General features: G+C 39.4%; 1 protein-coding gene across 9 annotated transcripts in view; it reads right to left on the bottom strand.

Annotated features, from left to right (window-relative positions):
• The window catches only part of ERG (ETS transcription factor ERG), a 168495-nt gene that overhangs the window by 53157 nt on the left and 93958 nt on the right, over window positions 1–21380 (bottom strand). Inside the window, exon 1 of one of the 9 annotated variants that reach the window (XM_080376641.1) lies at window positions 11368–19125. The exons of 7 other annotated variants lie outside the window; for them this stretch is intronic. In XM_080376641.1, coding sequence (XP_080232767.1) covers window positions 11368–11385 — 18 coding nt within the window. In that variant the 5' untranslated portion in view covers window positions 11386–19125. Of the gene's footprint in view, window positions 1–10463; window positions 11330–11367; window positions 19126–21380 lie in introns of those variants that run through there. One more of the 9 variants, XM_080376644.1, reaches the window with a different exon arrangement.

Genomic DNA, 21380 nt, shown 5'->3' on the forward strand with positions numbered 1-21380 from the left:
GGCAGCATGTGTAGCCATTCTGCAGGGTCTCTGCCCTCTGCAGAGTTCAGTCCTGTTATATGAAGTGTTTCAAGTTTTTAAGTCAGGCCTCAAAAACAGAGAGTACTTAAAAGCCACACACTTTGGGTCTGCCTCCTGGCTTTTAAGCCTTTAAAGTAGATTCTTTAGTACTTGAAAGTCTTTTGTCAATGAAAACTGAAGACTTCAGTTGTTCATATAATTTAAGTAACTGCCCTTTAAGAAAAACACTAAATATCACAAGACTCCTGATAAAAATTGTGAGAGTTGGCAAGAATTTGATCTTCCATGAAGTCTCTCAGCTGAGACTGAGAGAGATTGAGGCCAAACAAAAACCACTATGAAAGAGGAAAACAGCACTATGAAGGCCCAGTTTCAGAAGAGAAACATACTTAGAATTTACTTAGTCTAGTCTGCGTTCTAAAAGGTTAAATTAAGTATGTGATGAAGATGGGGTGGGGGGGGAGAAGTGAATCTGAAGACAGCTAATATTTAGGCTTTACTTCAAAGTATTTTTAGTATCTATTTCAACACACTTTTTAAAAAAGGTGCTATAGTTGCCAAATCTGCAATGCACTCGCCCACCAAGCAGTTTTTTTAATTTGTAGTTCATTGCTATCCCATTTGGAATGTTTGGAGCTAAAGCTTCCCAACCTAAGTGACAGAACAAAAACTTTGCATGAGTAGCAATAGTTAATGACAATTTTTTGTCTGAAAGTATGTCACTGATACCCATGCGAATGAAAACCTCACACAACACCATCAAGCAAAAGGTCTGAAGAGTTTAAAAGGCAATAGTTACTAATTCTCAAAACAAAACCAGCCTCTGTTTCATATATTAAAGGTGGGAGGGGAAAATATAGAAGTTCTGAAAAACTGCATCTCTCTAGCATTTCAGCTGGTTTAAACTACTGGTTGGGGGAAGGTGCAAGAAAGAAGAATACAGCAAAGCTACTTTGCCCAAATTTATCTCCCATGTGATTGTCTTTCTTCAACTTTCAATTACATTATTTTACTAAAGACTTTTGATAGACAAAAAACCCTAGCCACTTTCAGTTTTTCTTACTTTTTCTAGAAAGTATTGACAAGTAGAGGTTTTTTCACATCAATGAAAGCAGGTAAATGACATAATAGCACTTTCTAATGATAAGCGGTTCATCTTCAAAAATCCACCTGAAGCCTCACTAAGCAGAAACAGTGGGAACTCTCAAGTTGATCAGCACCTTGGAAAATTAAGATCGTTATTCAGGGCTCTAAGCAGACATGTAACAACATAACCTTAGGGACCCTTTTTTCAAAATTTCAGCCTGGTCCATTTAAAGACCTACTAAAATTGCCTCCTCTGGCACAAAGCACCAATGATTTAGTTGGGTTTGTAAAGATTTACTATGCACTCTTCCTATCTTATTAGAACCAGTAATGGAATCCACTTACTTGAATTTCTTTGGCTCTGAATGCATGCTGAAGAGCATGACATCCAGGGGTTACATTCCTGTCTACCTTTCAGGTTTATAACTGTAGTAAGTACATTTCTCTAAAACCTGTGGATTCTAATCAAAGGAAAATTTATTTTTAATCTCACCAATATCTAAAAAAACCCCAAGAATTCAGCAGTAAAGTTATTAGACTACTTTGATGATTGAAAAAAAAAGAAAATAAATTGTCAGAAGCTTTTAGATAGATGTTTTCTAACAAAACCTTTTTAAAGGTAATTTGTTAATTTTTTAAAAAAGTTTATAAAATGTGAATTAAAATGGAACATTTTCAATAAAGACCTTCACTGAAACATTTTCAGGAGAATAACTTTTTCTTGACTAGTATTATTAATTATGCATACAAATTTGTTCTTCTCACTATGTAGAAGCTCCATACATGGGAATGAGGATGACGACTTTGTTGTGCATCTATCAGACAAGGGCAATGATCTTTCTTTTTGTATCCTATTTCTGTATTTTCACTCCAAATCAGAAGAAACAATATGATTTTCTGATGTCTCCCTGGACGTAAGTCTCCTCACTACTTAACCTGCCTAATGCTGTACATGTGAAGACACCTCTGTCCTTACAGGTGTATAAATTGTGTTGGATTTGCCTTACTAGTTCAATAAAAAGAAAGTGGGGGGTGTCACCTCACCATTGCAGAGCCCAGCATGATGAGGCATGTTTGCACACTCTTAACCTAAAACATCAGTGGAACAGCTCAGAAGCTTTCAGTTCAGCACGCATCTGTGCGGTCTGATGGATCACATCTACAATGACCACTCAGTGAATACTATGCTTCTGCCTGTGACCCTCCACAGAGCTTGCTTTTTTGGCTAAGACAACGCAGCCTGATCCAAAGTTCACTGAAGTCAGTGAAGAGACTCAGCACTATCGACAGGATCACGCTGATCTGAAGCCAGGACAGGAAACTCTGAGGAAACATAAGAGCTACCCTGTTTGTTGCCTTGAATATTTGTTTCATGTTTCGGAATTTACTGACTAAAGCTGCATGGAAGAAACCTGGCATCCAGAGACTTTTGCCTAGCTGTGTTATTTTGGTTGTATCAGAACTCCTGAAATAAACCCAAAACTCCAGTAAGACTTTTGCGTTCATGCTGTAGCCTCCTTCAACTCAGTCCATCCAGCCATTCAGGATCAGCCTAGACTGGCAGATCTGCTGTAGTCTTGGTTAGCAAGGCAATATTATGCTAAGAATATGGTGTGATCAGTTCTCCTCTCACTTTACATCCTTCTTATACCTCTGTAGCCCACTGGACATAGTGGATCCAGTCCTGATTTACTCCAGCTTACAAAAAAGGGAAAATTCAGCATGTGTACTGTAAAGCCCGAGACAAACCTCCCAAAGTTTGGTTTTCTTCAATGGTCACCATGGTACATTTCCTCCTGCTGAAGCAAGCATTAACTGAAGTGACTATGTCCATCAACTAATTAAGCAGACAGAAGCATCCTGGTTTCCACAGCTCACAAGTGGCTATTTTTTTGACTAAAATTTTCATCAAAAATACACCTTTGGAACTAAAAAAATACCGTATTTAGAAGAAAATGGACATGAAAAACAAGCCGATGGATGGTTCAGCTAAAGTCCGTGTTCATTAAGAGGGTTAATACAAATGTTCCTGATTGTTTCTGTTGTTTATGAATCTCGACCTTCAGAACAGCACTGAAATGTGCTGTCTCCTAAAGATGTTCCCTACCGATATGACACACACTTTGCATTGTTTCACTGCACACAAGCATTAATATCCCAGAGGTAACCCACCCTTCTTTTAACGGCTGGTGACAGGTCCAATGGCTGAGCAAAAATCAGTTGAAGGAAAGGGAAGTCTTGTCGGAAATGAGATTAATCTTGTAACGAGTGTTCAGCCCTGATAACCCATCTGTGCAGAGAACTGCTTTAACTGGAGAGCAATTAACCTTCACCTGACAAGCTCTGTCCAACCGTTATAAACAACATTAAAGGCACAGGATCCCCCTCTTTTTTCCCCCTTTACATAGACTAAACAGATTCTGAATTCCATGAAAATGGTACATGTAATGGTGCCCTGATGACAAACTGCAGGAAATTTTTTTTAAAGGTAATGGCTGTATGGAAATAATGTGAAAAATGTCTCTGGCCACCACTTTAGTGAGTTGATCTGATTAGTAAAAAGCAACAATTTTGAGCACTTCCAAGGGAATACCTTATGCATGAGGGAAGCTGATGTGAATATGCCAAAGACTAACAATAATAAAAATGTATGCAAGTAGATAAGAGCTGACTAACTATGTCTGAGGAACACTGCTTTCAGGACAAAGCGTGTATTTCCCCAGCACCCCTGTGAACCTAAATCCAACGAGCAACATTCTAGTGCTACTTCACCTATGGCCTTGTGGAAACTACTTGTCAAAACCAACTTTAACTTGCAGAACCCCACGGGACTGGCCCTCCTGTCTGACAGCTGGTGCTCCAAGTGATATGTTCACCGAGGTCTCTAAAGGGTCTGTAAATCCAACCTCAGATTCCCAGCCTGTTAAACCACAACACGAACCTAAACAACTGCCTTTCCCACCGTAGTCTGAGAAGATAACTGAACCTGGGTCTATTCTTCAAGATGAAAAGGTGTGATATATGTGAAGCCACAATAGCAAGGGACTACTCAACTCTATGGGCAAAGGCCAAGATACCAATCTCAGTTACAGTGGCAGAAACCTGGAACGACTCCAGGGCAATCGCTGGCAAAACAACACACAAAATTTGGGCTGAGGTCCTGAATAACTTCAGTGAAAGCCTGGCCCCAGTCAAGCCATTGACTTTTGACTCCATTTTGGCCAATTTCACTTTAGGTTTTGTAAAAACTCAGTCAACTCATGTGCCTGAAAGCAATTACCCTGAAGATATGATTAGCAATGGAAGTTTTTCTTTTGCTCTAGGTTTCTCTTTTTCTTAGCAGAAATTCAAACATACAGATTAATCATATTTTCATTTCTCTACAGTGAGGCAAAACTTCCATTTCAGTCATTTTGTTTGAATATATATATATCATTGTGGATTGCAAGGGGTGGCCGTACTCTTTAATATATCCAGAACATGCTCTGAACTATTTGTTGAAGAAGTCCACATCAAGGGCTAGAGAAACACATATTTTGTTTGGTGATGCATACAAATAAGGAAAGGATGCAGGCAACAAGGAGTTGGAGGGAGCTTGCTTGCTTTTCATCTGACAGAATGACAATGTATTTTGAAGCATTCAGATATGCAGTATTGTAAAATGCAGGGGCATTTTTCCTACCATTGCAGAGAAAACCCCTGATATTTCATAGTCCAACATAACAACATTGGTCTTAAATTTTTATACAAACAGATGCATCATACTGTAGCTTAAATGTTTAAATAGTAACAGGTAGAACAGTACCTTTACATGAAACAAGAAGGGCTTAGATCTTTTCAGTGAATTAGATATTAACAGATAGGAAGTTCCTATTGAAAGCATTTCCTGTATTGGTAGTCCCTGATTTTGGCGACTTATCTGGGTAGGAAATGAACACAGGAAGTATCTGTCTACAGACTCTTTATCATCAAGGTAATTGCTGTGGTAGCATTTTACTGTTTATTGCGGTAATAAACATATCATCTAAAAAAAAGATGTTTTTAAACTCAAAAGAACAAGGTTTTAAAAAAAACCTTACAGGCTAGCATTGCAGTTACACAAAATCTTCCATGTAGAATTAATATACTGCTATTTGTTCCTCTCAGCAGAACTGTAATTAGGGATTTGTCAAACAAAACAATTCTAGTCTCCTGTGGCTTTTTCCCCAGTTACAGCACTGTTTCTCTGTATCTCCCTCTCTCATCTATCTCAAGTCAGGTAGGTAATTTTAAATAGTTCTGCTACTTCCCGTAAATAGTGGACCACCCCTTCCTGCAGATATTTGCATATACCCAGTCCTTAAAATTTGTTGTTGTATTTCCTTCCCATCCATCAGGCACTGCTTAACCTGGCAACACACACATTTAACTAAGCAAGTCACATCTTTTCCTAGTGTGAAAAGGTTACGCCAGCCTAGTGACACCATTTCCCACTCATCATTTGAGATACACACTCCAAATAAACACAAATTGCAAGCAAAAGTAGATAGGATTATATGCATTCCTTCCACTCATTAATTTCCAAAATCCACCATTCCAAAAGAACTATTTGCCTGGTTCACTCTATGTGGGTGATTGTTTGGTCTGTCCTTCAGCCTAGACTTAAAAAACTTCTATTACTCATGATACTTTTTAACTTTTTAATTTCAATGAAATTTTTATGACAATTGTCCTTTTATTCTTTTTACTTTGAAACAAATTTGATTCATGACATGATAATTACCAGAAGTGGTAATCACTGGTTTTTACACAGTAGTTATTAAAAACCATTACTAATATTGCTTGTTTATTACCCACTAATATCCCTTTCCTGAAAGCAATGTCTATGATTTCTAACAGGATGACTATGTGCATAGTACAAATCAGCAACCCAGTGCCTAAGGACACATGCCAAGGAGAGATAGCTTCCTTGTGATACAGGTTTGCAACTTGAATCTTGCCAGATTTCCTGAAAATTCTCCCTCTGTTCACTGTGACAAGTTGTTTACAGGATAATACAGTCCTTCTTTTAAGGGGAGCAGGGGGAGGGAATAAATTGAGGAACACAGCACTATCCAACCTCAGGCAGGCTTGGTTACAACATTTAAAATAACCCCTTAAAACATAAAGACATATCCATCCTTTAAGGAAAGGATTCATGACTTTTTCATATAAGCACTTCGTAATTTCTCTATCATTGTCGATGTTTTGAACACAGTCAATATTTCTTCTATAATACACATATATTAAGGACAGCAAGATGACCAGAACACATGCGATTTTTTCTGACCATGGGCTTTTCATTACTGACAATGTGAAAAGTTGCTAGTGTTTCCCTACTGTATCATTATCTATCAAAATAAATTAATTTTAATAGTTAATGATGAATTTGATAGAAACCACATTGTAGTCAATGAAAAGAATTTTGTTAATTTGACAAGGTTTGGCACTGTACATGGTATTTTCTACTGTATCACCTTTACTTTATTAAAATTGATAATACAAATGATAGAAACCAAATTTTTCTTTTACTTTTCTCCACTTTGCTGATTTTCAAAATAATTCTGTTGGCTTAACCTAGAAACTTGCATTATGAGGCCTGCTGATTTTTGAGCGGACAGCATTATATATATTTTACTGGATTATAAACCACCATTTGGAAAAAAAGTATCTTCTTTTGGCATTGACATTTGTCAAAACTATATCTCTATTTATCTTTCAGCAAGTCATTCTCCAATAGCACTTGATTCTTTTAATATTATTGCTGAAGGGCCTTTTGTAAATCATGGAACTTGCTGAAAAACAATTTGTTAAGAGATAATATAGTTCTTGTTAAGAAAAAACAAACAAACAAACAGAGACGGTCAAACATAACAAATTTTTCAGCTGTTGTTCCTTGCCTGGGGACTTAATTCTAGAAAGCAAAATCCTTATATTTTACTTCATTTTGACATGTGTAGCCGCAAACCAGATAGAGTTAAATGACTGCTGCTTAAAAGCAAAAGAAAACAATGCAAAAATCCCCAAAATGTCTTCTTCTGTTCTTTTACAACTATTTTTTCCTTGAAATTGTACATTTGTATTCGAGCCACAAATACTATTTATCCAGAAATAATTATAAGTCTGATTCTACTGCCTTTATTGGATCCAAATCTTCATGAAATTGGTGGAAACTTTAAATTAAGGAGTGCAAGATTAGACTAAGTGGTTTAAGGCACTCTTACTGTTCTTGCTTCTGATTCACCAAAGCACTCAGGTGTGTGCTTAGCTTTAAGAGGGCTGTGTCATATCACCAAAGCAAATTGAAGTATTTACAGGCTTAAAGTTAAATATACCATTGGATCATTTCCTAACTGAGATGAGAACAAAAAGAGAATAATCTTTATAATTTTTTTAATGTAAGGAGCAGAAGTACAAATTACTATATTATTTCTGTTGGATTCAGTGCAGATGCAGTCCTCTAAACAAAGACTTAAACATTTCCATATGCCATGAACAAGGTGCGTTTTTTTAACTATTTCCATCCTTCCTTGCCTTTAGAAGTATTTGAGTGAGTACTTAGATTTTCTAAGAGAAAGTGAGCGAAAAGTAATACTACAGAGAGAAGCACAGACTAAGATTCCTCACCAAAAAACCAAAATATCTTTTCACTATGTACTTCTTTAATCAGTATATTCATACTCTTTTAAGCCGTAGAAACCACAAAGATTCTCTTGTCTTTTATCAAATGCATAGACTTTTTCTCGCAGAAATTGTAGCTTCCATGTGAACGCTGCATTAGAAATCAATAGTAAAAAGTGAACGTGTGCATATTTAGAAGTAAATTAGAGTAAGAAACATTTGCAGTGTAATCAGTCAAGATAATTTACTGAAGAGCTTTTCTAAGAATAAGTATAATTGCATTTGCAGGTAGGTAGAGAAATATAACAAGGCTTGCTACATGGCAAGGACGTAGAATTCTGGTTGTATTTTTCTATTTAGGGTTCCTTCCTTTACTATCAGATAATAGCAAAAAAACAAAATGACCTTCAGGGTAAGTATTTTTACTTCATCTCAAGGTAACAGTTGAGTAATTTTTGCTCCATTCTATTAAAAACAAACAAACAAAAAAACCCAAACCACCAAAAAAGACAGATCTAATTCAGAAGCCTTTGATATTTTCTAAAATTGTATTTACAGTAACTAGTGGGATGCTTATAATTAGCAGTGCTGTATTGGTTTGATAGTCTTCAGCTTCAGTGCTCTGCACTGTTCAGCTACTGCACATAGCTGTCAGATACTACTTGTGCCAGAAGGAAACGTATCTTCTATCAGTGCTGAAATCCTGACTGCTAGGAGACCTTCTCCACTTGAAAGAAACATTTTATCCTTGAAATGCCAAAAAAACTTCACAGTGAGGTTAGCTTCATGTGCACCAAGTATAGGGAAGCAAATGCATTAGAAATATCAGCCCTCTGACTGTATACCGAAACCAAAGTCCTGGCTGTGGAGGTGCACACGTTCTGCCACTGCTATCTGCAGTTTTCTTACTCCACCCTCTACGGGAGTGTGTCCTGCTCCCGGTCAGAAGAAGAGGTCCTCAGCCAGAGTGAGGGCAGCTGCCCTTACAGGATAAAGGTCAGAATTAAAATAAGCCATCCATGTCACAGCCCAGGAAAAAGGCACTGCTGTGTCCTCCTACTTAGGAGAAACACCTTCCACCACGCTGCTTTTCCCATCATGGGTGAGAAGGTGAAAAGGGCAGCAGAAGGAGGGCAGAGGATGATAAGAGACATGTCATTTGGTAAAGCCACACTCATGATGTCAAACCCAGTGCCAGAAAACTTACACAAATGCTTAACTTCATAGATACCAATCAGCCTCAGTTAAGACAGCCTGATTTCTCCTGAGTCCTGAGTGTCCCATGGGTCTGTTTACACATTTGTGACAGGAAAAGAATGAATCAGACAGTCTACCGGAAGGCCACCTTTGCAAGCGTGTACCTTTAGAGCAATTTCTACTCAGTTATAAGCAAATGCATAGCTATCTGCAACCCAATTTTGGCATTTAATAACTCTATAGCTTCCCTAAAGACAGTAAATTCTTGATACAAAGATCCCACATAAAGCTCTCCACCTCCCTGGCCCACAGCCTCTTGTCACCTGTGCTGGGAGAGCTTGGCTACCCATTGTCAGTGGACAACACAGGCCATTATGTTGAAATTGCAAAGAAATATTTGCTAAACCTAACTTTAGCAAAAGCAAAACCACCCATTTGGCCTTCAAATGGGATATCTTTAGTTCAGAAACCTCCCAGTTAAATGACTTCTTTATGTACTCAATATAGAAGAAGAACTGAATCTCTTTGGACTGGTTTAGCTTCATGTCAGAGTACATTTTCTGCAGCTGGACTACAAAGCACCTGTCATTTCTCTCCAGACATTTTACATTTTGCACTTGAATAAATAAAATCCTTGCTCCAGCTTTCCAAGCACCCTGGGCACCAAAATCCTCAGTGTTTTGGGGTGCCTATTTCTCCCTGCAGGTTTCACACTCCCAGATGAGGAGAAAAAAATGTACATTTTTCCACTCAGGAGGCTTTGCCGACCGCAGTGCATTACCAGGCTGTATAATACACAACTGCACCCAGTTTCTTCTCACCTCTTTAAGTGTATGGTGGAGGTAAAATAACAATGAGATATTTTTTACAATAATTTACCCTATTATAATTCAGCCAATACAAAACATCAAAAAATAAATAAAAAGAGCTCCTCAAAATGCATACAATATCTAATCTCATTGTGCCATCATTTTTGAAAAGAATTTCCCATCGACATCAATAGTGCATTCTGATTAATAGACGCAAAACTCAGCATTACTATCTCAGCGCATAGCCCTTCTTTTAGCAATGCAACACTTGACTCCCTGAGCCTCCAGATTTTCATAGCAATTTTCATGTCATGTCCTGTGTCTCTGAAATGCGTGGCAAAACCAAAGGGAATTCAGCTGTTTCAGGAGCTACTTAGTATATAATAGATACTGGCCAGCAATGCAGAGGAGATTCAGATCTTTGTCTCTATAGATAGCCTCTTGAAAGCATCAGTGATCATAAAAAGAGAAAGTTCATTAGTCTTTTTAATCACATTGTCTTCAGGCAAGACTTTCAGATTTCAAAAACCACAACAAAAAAACATCAAATAATCTTTAAAATAAAACATCTAAGCAGAAAATACCAAGAAATCGAACTGCAGCTCCACTTAGCTAATGGCCAGGCACCACTGATATTCTGTATCTCTTACTAAATCTCCAGCATAATTAGGAAAGTACAGAAATAGACAATACCACGAAGAAAACAAATGCCTTGATCCCAAATCTGATAATAGAACGCCGCAGAGTCCTCACTTTACATGCTCTTTTGCTCCGTATGTAAAATTACTTTCGCTATCACAAAGCATTTATTTACAGTTATACTTCTGCAATTAATCACAGCTATTGCTATATCTGTAACTGCTATCTACTGCAACATACAGAGAAGCAAAAACTAGATACATAGACATATAGATTTATTCAACTAAGTGACACAACCTGAAAAACTCAGCAAAGCCATTCTTAAAAAAAGCAAACATGCACTGAGATCAATTTATAAGCCAGTAAGGGAATTTTATTGTCCAAAAAATTAAAACAAAAAAGAACACACCCATGAGATCTCGCTGACACCATTAAAATAACATTCAGAAAGGTCCCGCGTGTAAGGATAAGAGTTTCTAGAAAAGCACATAATTAACACCTGCATCAGAGAGAAACAAGAGCTGGTGCCTCTCATTCCCACTTGCTAATATCTGTGTCCCCATCAACAAGAGAAACATTTAAAAGGATCCAAAACGTTAGCGCTCTTAGGAACCCTTTTTTTCCTTCCAGTGCACACCCTCTCCCCTTATGGCAGTCCGCAAACACATCCAAGTTGTCAGAATGATACCTACAAGAAATTTCAGAAGCTCTCATAAAAGGGCTTCGCATATGCAATCCACAGCACTGAACAGTGAATTTAAAAAACCCGATTTTTTTTCCGAGTTTGAAGTTTTTAAGCCTTGCGGATGGTTGGAGTAGGAAAAAGGAAATTTACTAGGCAGTACAAAGGAAATCTTGTTGTCCTCTATTGTGGCAGTGGGGGTGTTGCCCAATTCTAACTTATCTAGGTTGATAAAGGAAACCAAAGAACACACCACTGAAAAAAATTCCAACAAAAAAGGTACCCCCTTCTTACCTTAATAGTGCTTGCCATAATGTGATCAAGATTATTGATTGCTAATAATTGCTAATAATAATTATTGCTTCGCTCTGACCAGAAAGAAGTTTTGATGAGGTTGTTTAGAGCGGATGAGATTGTGCTAACTCTGGGAAATGAAGTCAGCCAATGGCAGGAAGAGGTTTCTATTGGTCCTGGCCACCGCAGCTCGAAGAAACAGGATATTTGGGAGTGAAGAGATAAGAGTCCTAAAACAATGTTGTTTTTCTTGATGATATGTGACTAATTTTTGTTTTATTTTTTTAATTTTTTTTTTACAAAAAAGTCAATTGCCTGTGACTGCCTGGGCAGGTGTGATCTGATGTGCAGTAAGTGTGACATGCAACTTCGAGGCAGGATGCAGATGTCAGATGAAATGGGCCAAATTCGGCAGTAGTTTCATGCAGTCTATTCACTGAGGAATTGCTGATTCAGGGCCAAAGCCAGATTTGGTGTAAGCGGGTGTATCTCCAAATATGTTAATGAAGCCTAGCCCCACTTACACCACATCTATATTTGTCCATTAACCTCATTCCTGGATTCTTGAGCTATTGACACTTTCTAGCCGATATGACCTAGTGCATTTTTCGTAGAGAAGGAGCAAGTAGATTGGAGACAATAATTTCTTTTTGATGTCTCTTTCTTACTGAGGAAAGGAAGTCACGAAAAGACATACATTTCAAAAGCAAATGCCTGAATGCCATAAACAATCTTAAATTTTCCACACTCTTCCTGTACTTCACAGCTCTATCCAGGCTTGAAAATGAGATGGTTTCACTGGCAATTCCTGTCCCAGTTGGAGTGTGATAGTAATTTTTTATGCAGTGTTATATTTTTATTTGTCCTTTTGAAGCACTTGGCAGTCACAGGCCACCCCAAAAGTACCAGCTGTGCAAACAAAACACCGTCCCTGTCCCAGACCCTTGCTTAGGAGTGCTGAACTAAAAAAAACCAACACCAAAATGGATGGGAATAAGTAAGGTGAAGTGTTTCCACAGTACCAGCCAGTGTGAAAGTCCACATGTACAGAAACACTCAGGATCCAGTGCTGGCACAACCCCCTTGCTCTTTTGAGTCTTACAACAGTTTATGCTTTTGTAAAAGACACAGTTCCTGGCGTAGAGATTCTGAGCTTTCAGCTAGAAGAGAAAAGCTTGAAAATAGGACCCTCAAAAATTGAAGGAAAAATTAAAAGAAGTCAGAATGTATAATTTTTTTAACAACCTTGTAATTTTTAAAAACTGGTTCTACTATAACCACTTTACAATTTCTCAGTGCTTCCTATGACAACAGCAAACCGTGGACACATTGCTAGAAAGCACTGCAGCACTGGGTAGACAATTCCTGCTGTAGTAAGTCCTGCCCTCTGACAAGGGACTCTGGTATGATAAAAAGGACAAGAACTAGTGATGGCTTGTCATAGCATTATTCAGTGGAAGCAGATGACCTCACTCTCTCCCAATGCCTTCCTCTCCTGCTCCTTAGGAGAAGAAAAGGAAATTGGAGCGTTGTTCTGTAACTGGTGACAACTGCTGGCATTCGGTATGCATTTTTTCCAAGTGGTACACAATGACGGTGCTAAGTCCCAGTTTATTCTTCCCCTCCTATCCAGACCTGAAGAAGATGAAACATGGCCATGCACTTTTCCAGAGACACACCCGGAGGACATGAAACACTGCCTGCTTGGCCCTGGAGCTTTCATCCTGCAGGCACTGCTCCATCTCACCTGAGGTAGGGCAAGAGGAAAGGCTTTTCCACCTGCCACTGCTCATGGCAATGGCTCTGCCACCCACTAGGTCCCAGGAAATCCTCATTTCCAGGTGCCCCGTGGGGACTGCAGAGCTAGAAATCCTTGGACACAACAGAGTGACACAGGACCAGTGCAACTGGGATCTGGCAGAGCTGCCCCAAGGAAGACCCTGTTTCAAGTCTGCTGTGTGTCACCCAGCTGAGCCTGTGCCCCAGCTCATCTCCAGCTGCCTCACAAGCCCTGTCAGCCTGCCAGCCAGCCTCCAGCTGACTCCAGATCCCAGTGAAGAGACTGGGAAGGGGAGAGCTGACACACTGCTTTTCCTCCCTGCTCTGGACCCTGAGGTGCCACAGGATCAACTCCCCATACAAGTTTGGCTTGATTTTATAGTTCCCTGTAAGGAGCTCTGGTTTCTTCCACTGTAACGATTACTTCTGGTCACTTCAGAGCAAGCCAGAGCCACCACTGCCATGCAATAGTTTAGATGATTCTCCATTAGTTGGTTCATACAGAAATCTGGTCTTGCACTGCTGAATGTCTTCTTGCAGCCTACATTTGCCAAATTACTGTGCTTCTGCAGAGTAGGTAACTTCTGGTAACTTTCCTGTTTTCATCACAAACATTATGAAAAGAAAGCAATTTACAGTAATTGTATTTCATGGGGATGTTGATTTCCTCCCTTTTCATCTCCAAACAATGAGCAAGACAGCCAAAAGATTGGAACCTTTTTCTTGACATTTCAAAGGGTTGTATAATGTTTCAGTTGGGTGACTTCCACTCCAGCTAAGCCCATGATATTTTGATTTTTTTCTCAAATATATTGAGAGGCATGAAGTAACACTTCCAGCTCTCCAGTGGATGGGATCTAACAAATTCATTCACAAGAATTTACTAATGATTCTTCTCCAGCCTACCTCCATATAGACAAACCTCCTCTTGATTTATACAGAACTTTTGAAAGTATAAGGCAGGCAATATCAGACTCTGCTGAGCATCATTATTATTATTATTATTATTATTATTATCATTATCATTATTATTAAAGTTTTACAGAGCTCACAACCCAGCAAGGATTTTGTCATTTGAAACTGGCACACATTCTGTGCCAAAGAATTCAATGAAGTTTATTTGACTTTCAAACTAATAGCCACAGGCAGATTTCTGAGGGCTTACATTTATGTTGATCCAATTGCAAGACAGAAACTTGGTATTGTAAGGAAAGGAAAATATCGGGTTATCAAATCACCATCATCCAGTTGCAAAAGAAAAATAGTACCAACACTTTTACTATTTTTCTCTTTTCTGCATTTTGTTAAGGTTAAATAGAAAGAAAATTCATTTTTGTTATGTTAGGCAACTATGTGCTATTGTCTGAAATAATGATGTGTGAGTTTGAAAAAATGCAGCTTGATCAACAAACAGAATGAAAACACAAAAACTTATTAAAAATCCACACAGGTAACCTAACACTCCCTTCCCCATTAATTTTTCTGTCAAGCTTGCCACCCTAGTTTGTCTGGGTCCTTTCTGTTAGAATCTTCTTTCACATTCAAGCCTGCATCTAGAAACCACAGAGCAACAAAACATCACCGCACCTGTTAACATTACACATGTACTTAAGTTTCTTGATCAAAACAGGGGTTTTGCACATGCTTTGGAATTACAACTGTGCTTAAGTTATTTCCTGAATACAGGCAGGCTTAAACACTGCTTTAAGTTCCTTCTATGTTTAGGACTAAAGAGCTCCCTCTTTAGAGAAGCGCTTTCGAAACTGGAGATGAAGGATCCTGCCTATGATGATCGTAAGCTTGCCTAAAGCAACAGGGCCCTGTACAGACCTAAAGATTTGGTCCAACCATGCGAAAGAAGTGATTAGTCTAGGTTGTAAACAAAGATGAATTTCCAAAGAAAAAAGTTGGTTTGCTTGTTGCATCCTTTCTAGGATGTACTAGAAATATGTTCAATATGCAGGTACTCACCTAAACATATGTAAAATATTTCCAAAAAGGCCATTTCTCATGCTATTTGGAATGCCACTAACTCTAAAAACCTATCTTGTCCTGAGATATTTTTTTTTTCATATCATATCCACTAGAGCGTTAGGGTGTATGAAATATATTGCAATATTCCCTATGTAAACAGATATGCAATCCATCTTGCTGTCTGGGAGGTAAACCAAGAACATTGCTCTCAGCCTTGGCCAATCGACAGGCTACAGGCGCAGGCTGCTATCCTCACTGGTTCCACTATGTCTTTTACTTTCACAACACTTGTTTAGCAGTCTGCCCGGATAGCTTCTTTCCTTTTTACTGTCAATATGTTGTTAGTACTGCTAATAATGTGGCCTTCATCCCTTTAACTGTACAGATTTCTTTACATTATAAATAACTTGGGATAAATAACTGGGCGAGCTGGAGACCTGTATACCTTGTGTGTTATGCTTAGTATGAGTACACACAGCATCTGCAGATGTGGGTATTAAAAGAAAATAAGAGAATATAGAAAAGAAAAGAAGAAATAAGCACTGTTCCTCTCACCAAAATGACGGGTAAAAAGAAGGTTCTTCTCTATGTAGAACCATGCTACAAATCAAAAAAACTTGAGCAGAATAAAAGACTTTGCATTGCAGGTTTTGGAAGCAGATTTTAAGAAAATCAGGCAAATTAATGCTACTTCATGGCACGGTAAGATACATCTGCAAAGGTCTTAATTGTCTCTAAATTGTGTAGTATTTTGCTTAAATGTAGCTCCAAACACCAGTTTGGCCATACTCAGCTCAGCGTATGAGGGCCAAATACACTCTTAGAAAGCTGTCAACAAGCCCTTCAGCAGGACTTCCTCCCTTTAATTCACAACTTTCAGCTGGCTCTGAAGAAAATGTCAGTAAATCTGTTCCCAGAGGGGGAAACGTTCCCCTCACCACAAGGAAAGCTCTCACATGTAGGCTTGCTTTCAGCAGGGGAACAAACTGGTGCTCGGGAGAAGAAAGGAGTTTCACAGCCTGCCCTGAGGGGCTGCGGGGCCAGCCAGCAGCTCCAGCGCTGCTCTCTGGGATGACGGACTCTCCTCCCCTGCTGTCCCCAGGACTCTTGGGCCTTGGCAGCTGCTGAAGGGACCTCTTCTTTCCACCCCGGAGTGGGTTTGGTGCAGCACTAGGTCTGAGGGCACAGGACAAACTCCATCCTGGGAAAAATGGGGTCCGTTTCTGGGGTAGGCTCATGCCCATGGAATCATGGCTGGAAACAGGGAGGTCAGCCCTGGGAGGAAGGCGCTACTCTGAGTGAAGTAGGGCATTTGCTTTCGCCAAACTCCAGTTACTGTGTCAAAGCAAGCAGCCCACATAAAGCCGCCTAATTAATACCAATTACCTGGCCACTGGGGCAACACAGCATGCATCCCGTGAAAAGCACCCTTTCCCCCAGCACTGTTTCCAAGCTTTTCTGCTTCTCGCTCCCCTTACCACCAGGTCTTGCACCGCGGTGGAGGGAGGAGGACGGAGGACGTGTCCTACCCCCGCCGAGGCTCCCCCGTCGGTGCGGCGCGGCGGCAGCGCGGCCCCGTCCGCCGCTAGAGGGCGCTGCTGCCGCTCTGCGGGAGCGCCGGGGCTCGCCGCCGGCTGCTTCTCCCGGCCCGCCCGAGGAACGGCTGCTTCTAAGGTCAGAAATCACTTCTTTTAATACAAGGAGTACTTGAACAGAAGCAGCTAAAAGAGGTTTCTTTCTGCTGTGGCTTTAACGTCTTCCCTCTCTCCCGCCGTTGCTTCCTTGCAATCACCCCGTGCACTGTCTTCAGCTCCTCCAGCCCATGCAGGCAGTTAGTCCTTTCACACCTTTTCCCCATCACGACCTTTCTTCCAGTCATAGCAATGAATTCACTTCACTCACTGGCAGAACTGAGAAGTTGGGAGAGGGCTCGATTTTGGGGCAACATGATTTTTATTTCGCTTCACGGAACGCTAGCAATCAAGAATTAATTGCTTCCCAGTGGACAAAGCTTGACAGAAATGGAATGTTTTAAGTTTTCAAAGTGAAAGTCAAAGCACTTTGTTTACTGACTCTGTGTCCCTAACCATGACTCAAGCAATTTAAACTTCTAGCAGCCAAAATATTTTTTGTTGACTACACCACTGTTTGCCCACCTTTTCTGTTGTGATCATCTTTGCAGACCAGCTATACTCTCTACATAAAAAAATACTACAGAAATAGGAAGTGAAACAGGAGCTCTGTTCACATGAATTACATAGACACAGTCACTTTTATATTGACACTGCAATTATTTGCAATAATTAACACATACTTCATAAAAGGGTAGTGGTGACAAACTCATTTGCAGACAGGAACTGAATATCTGCTGAAGTGTGGTTCACTTCATCAGGCTTCAATGATTTTAAATGCAGGTGTCAAGACTAAGCTAGTTCTCCAAGACTTCTGCAGTCCCCAATACACCTGTTTTCATCATGTCATTCAGTCTGACCCTCAACAGCTACTTAAAAGAACTGAGATGAATCACACATTTAAAGTACTTCTTTCTCTCTCTCCATTACCTACAAAGGGAATGTGTACCATTACCTGAGACCCCTAGCTTTTGGATAACTGCTTACATGAGATGAATCTCACCTGAACTTTCCTTACATTCTTCCTTAATTATCCCATCTGCAGAATGTTAATAATTGTACCATCAAATGCCAAAGGAATGCTGTATAGATTAATCAAAGTGTGCTAAAAACTTTGGCTGAAATTTGCCACCAATATGAAATCTACTTGTTTTATATTTGAAGCTTTTTTAAAAATTACTTGTTTTATGTTTGAAGCTATTTTAAAGCTGGTTAAGTGACAATGATACTACAGAATAAAAAAAAAAAAAACAACAAAAATAACCACAAACAAACAAACAAACAAAAAACAAACAAAAAAAACCCCAAAACAAAAAAAAAACCCACCAAACCAAAACACTTCAAAAAAGCAACTACACTGCAAGGAAAAAAAAAAGTAACTGTGACCGCAAAGGCCACATTTTTCATCACTTTCTTCCAAATGTTTTAAAGACTTTTAACAGAACTACACAATAGTTTGAACAGGTTATTACACTGTCCTTCAAGGTCCTACCATCCCTAGATTGATGGGCATTGCACACAACAAATATGTCTGGCATATTGGATTTCTACACTGTATTAGTGAGGCTGTTTCAAGATTTTCATCAAGAATGAAACCTATTAAAGTGCCTCTCACTCTTCTGACTTTTACAGCATGCTTTGGAGGACTGTGTGCTCTTTTTCCCCTCCATGACCAGGAAGTCTATAGAAAATGCTTTCAACTGTTTTATTTGACCTTTCACCTCTGGGCTTTTGCCTAATCTGCAAATTTGAATAGGAGGTATAGCTGTGCTTTTTCCCCCCTCTCTAAGTAACTAGCTGAATTCCTTACAGGACCAGACACACATCTAAAATTGGGACTCTTTTGCTATTGTACTTCTTTGTTAGTGGCTGTGAACAAGAAACAGATGTGAAGTATCTGTGTTTGAAACTTAGTGACCCAGAAAGACCAGGGCTAATCCAGATCATTCTTAATAACTGAAATCTGCCCAGCCTTTGACCACCTTGAGGTACATGCCAATACCCAGGAATACCCCCACCCCCACCCCAGCAGACAGACAGACAGACACAAATAGAAATTCTCAGGACTTCTATACATCCTTATGCTAATTATGAACTCAGATGTAGTTCAAGATTTGAACAACAGAAAAAAAAAATTGATTCCCCATTGATCTTTTTCCCCAGTATCTAGCAGTCTCCTTCCATTTAGACAGCTGTCTCCCACCAAAGGTGAATTCTTCAGCAGTGGGGAAGAGAGGAAATGTAAAAGAAATCATAGACATAAAACCAAAACTTTGGTCTACTTAGTATGTCTCAATCCATGCCAGATATCTCACAGTATCTTATATTAAAACTGAAATAAATGCCCTGTCTGCACTACGTATCTCTTGTGCGACAGGGCACAGTTAGAAGAGCAATAGGGGGGGTGGGGGGGGGGGGGTGATGGAGCAATGCACTAATTAGACTTCTCCATGCACAGTCTTCTTTTATCAAAACTATGAAGGAGAAATTCACGTTGCAGAAGATACCATTCCCATCATTGTTTCCAAACACTAAATTAATGCTGCATACATCCACAGTAAAAGCAAACTACTTCGACTGCACTGGTAACCTCTTCTCCTCTCTTCTCTTCTCTTCTCTTCTCTTCTCTTCTCTTCTCTTCTCTTCTCTTCTCTTCTCTTCTCTTCTCTTCTCTTCTCTTCTCTTCTCTTCTCTTCTCTTCTCTTCTCTTCTCTTCTCTTCTCTTCTCTTCTCTTCTCTTCTCTTCTCTTCTCTTTTCTCTTCTCTTCTCCCCTCTCCCCTCTCCCCTCTCCCCTCTCCCCTCTCCCCTCTCCCCTCTCCCCTCTCCCCTCTCCCCTCTCCCCTCTCCCCTCTCTTTTTCTGCCTAAGACAGAAGAATAAATTTGGCTGGCCCTTTTAAATAATGAAAACATGAAAACAATAATAATTGGAAAATTATTTTGCAATGAGATTAACAAAATAAATACAAATTAAGCACTTGGAAAATGTGATAGTGCATCTAGGAATACTCCCGAGGCTAGGCTGTGTGGTCCAAAACTGATTAAGATTCACACATTCTGTAACTGTCTGATATTTCTGGCTTTCTCCAAGACCCAGTAATACCACATGCCTTGTGAGAAAAAAAAAAATAATTAAAAAAATCAGTGCTAACTAACGCTGGTCTATCTTGAAACTCAGCTATACAATTAAACTAAAAATATTTATCACGTTTTGGAAAAGCAGAGCAAATATATTGAGAGGAAATAATAACTAAAATGCCTGTAGAGACGGCAGTTTTCTTGTGGCTTTCTGAAGAGCAGAGAGGATAGTTCTCAAATCACAGCATGATGATGTGCTACAAATAGCTCACGTATTTCTCAAGCAATGAATCCCCTCATTCCTCCCCTCTGCTAGATCCCACGTCTGGGAGCTTTACCCCTTATCTGCAGTGGTGGTCACACAGGATCGTCTGGGTAGGAGAAAGAACTTTTGTTTGGAAACTGGGTGACCCAGGAACTACCTGTGGGCAAGTTGGTGTTACCTGGTGCCTGGTGGCAAGTTTATAAAATAAATTTTTACTGCTAACACAAAATCGTCTACAGAGTAACAGCGTATCTTGGACTTGAAAGCTTGATGGCAAATACCAAGTATTTCCAACACCCAAGAAATGCCATATTGATAAATTCCCACCTGATCTGATTTCTGTATGGCCACATTTCTAAAGCTCAGTGCATTTACAGTAAGACATTTCCAACAACATACAAGAAAATTAGATTGTAATCTTAAAAGTACTACAGTGAAATCAAAGGACTTGGCAAGGATAAACCAAAATATTTTCTCTTGGGGATTAAATACAGCAGGAAGAGAGAGACTGAAGTTCTCAATTACTTTAATGGATAAAAACTGTGGGCACAGACTACTTATCACTTTGAAAAAAAAGCATTCAATATAGGTAATTGCCAAGATAATTCTAACTCATAGTTTTTACAGACCTGGGACTTGTCACAATCTTTTTATCCATATCTACTGCATTTTGTAGGTTACACAGTTTTAAGAAAACTAAAGACAATGTCCTGCTTCCACTGTCATGGATAGCAAAATTCCTTTGAGTTCAATAGGACTAAGGCTTCAGCCCACTGAAAATTAAACAAAATTACACATTATCACAGTTTCCTGAAAACTGGGAATTCTGAGTTTCAAAGGGCTATAAGTAGGTCATGTTACAAGACACAAAGAGTACTGTACAATAACAGAAAATAAGCAGAAGTGGGAACAGGGAGGTAAGCAATAATTGATAAAATTTAATGCATGATTTAATGCTCAGGAAAGAATCCCTAAAGCCTTCTCCTACTATGAAAGGCTTGCCAGACATGTGTGAAAAACTTGCTAAAACATGTGTGTTCAATTACCTTGGTGGCCTGTGACTTTCCGAACAACCATTTGCAATTAGCTGGGATCCAGTAAAACAGAAGTTTTGCATGCAGCATTAGTCCCGTAGAACAGGGCACTTATTCTAAAAAGATCTTGTTTTGGGCCTGTCCCAGGAAGTTGCTAAAATTTTCTAGTTCACAGCACTCAGCTGCATGGGGTGTTGTCTTCTTCATCTCAATCTTCTCAAAAGACTGTATCAAGTGGAAGATAAACGTTTAA

Source organism: Falco punctatus (assembly GCF_963210335.1).
Source record: "Falco punctatus genome assembly, chromosome: 2".
Lineage (NCBI taxonomy): Eukaryota > Metazoa > Chordata > Aves > Falconiformes > Falconidae > Falco > Falco punctatus.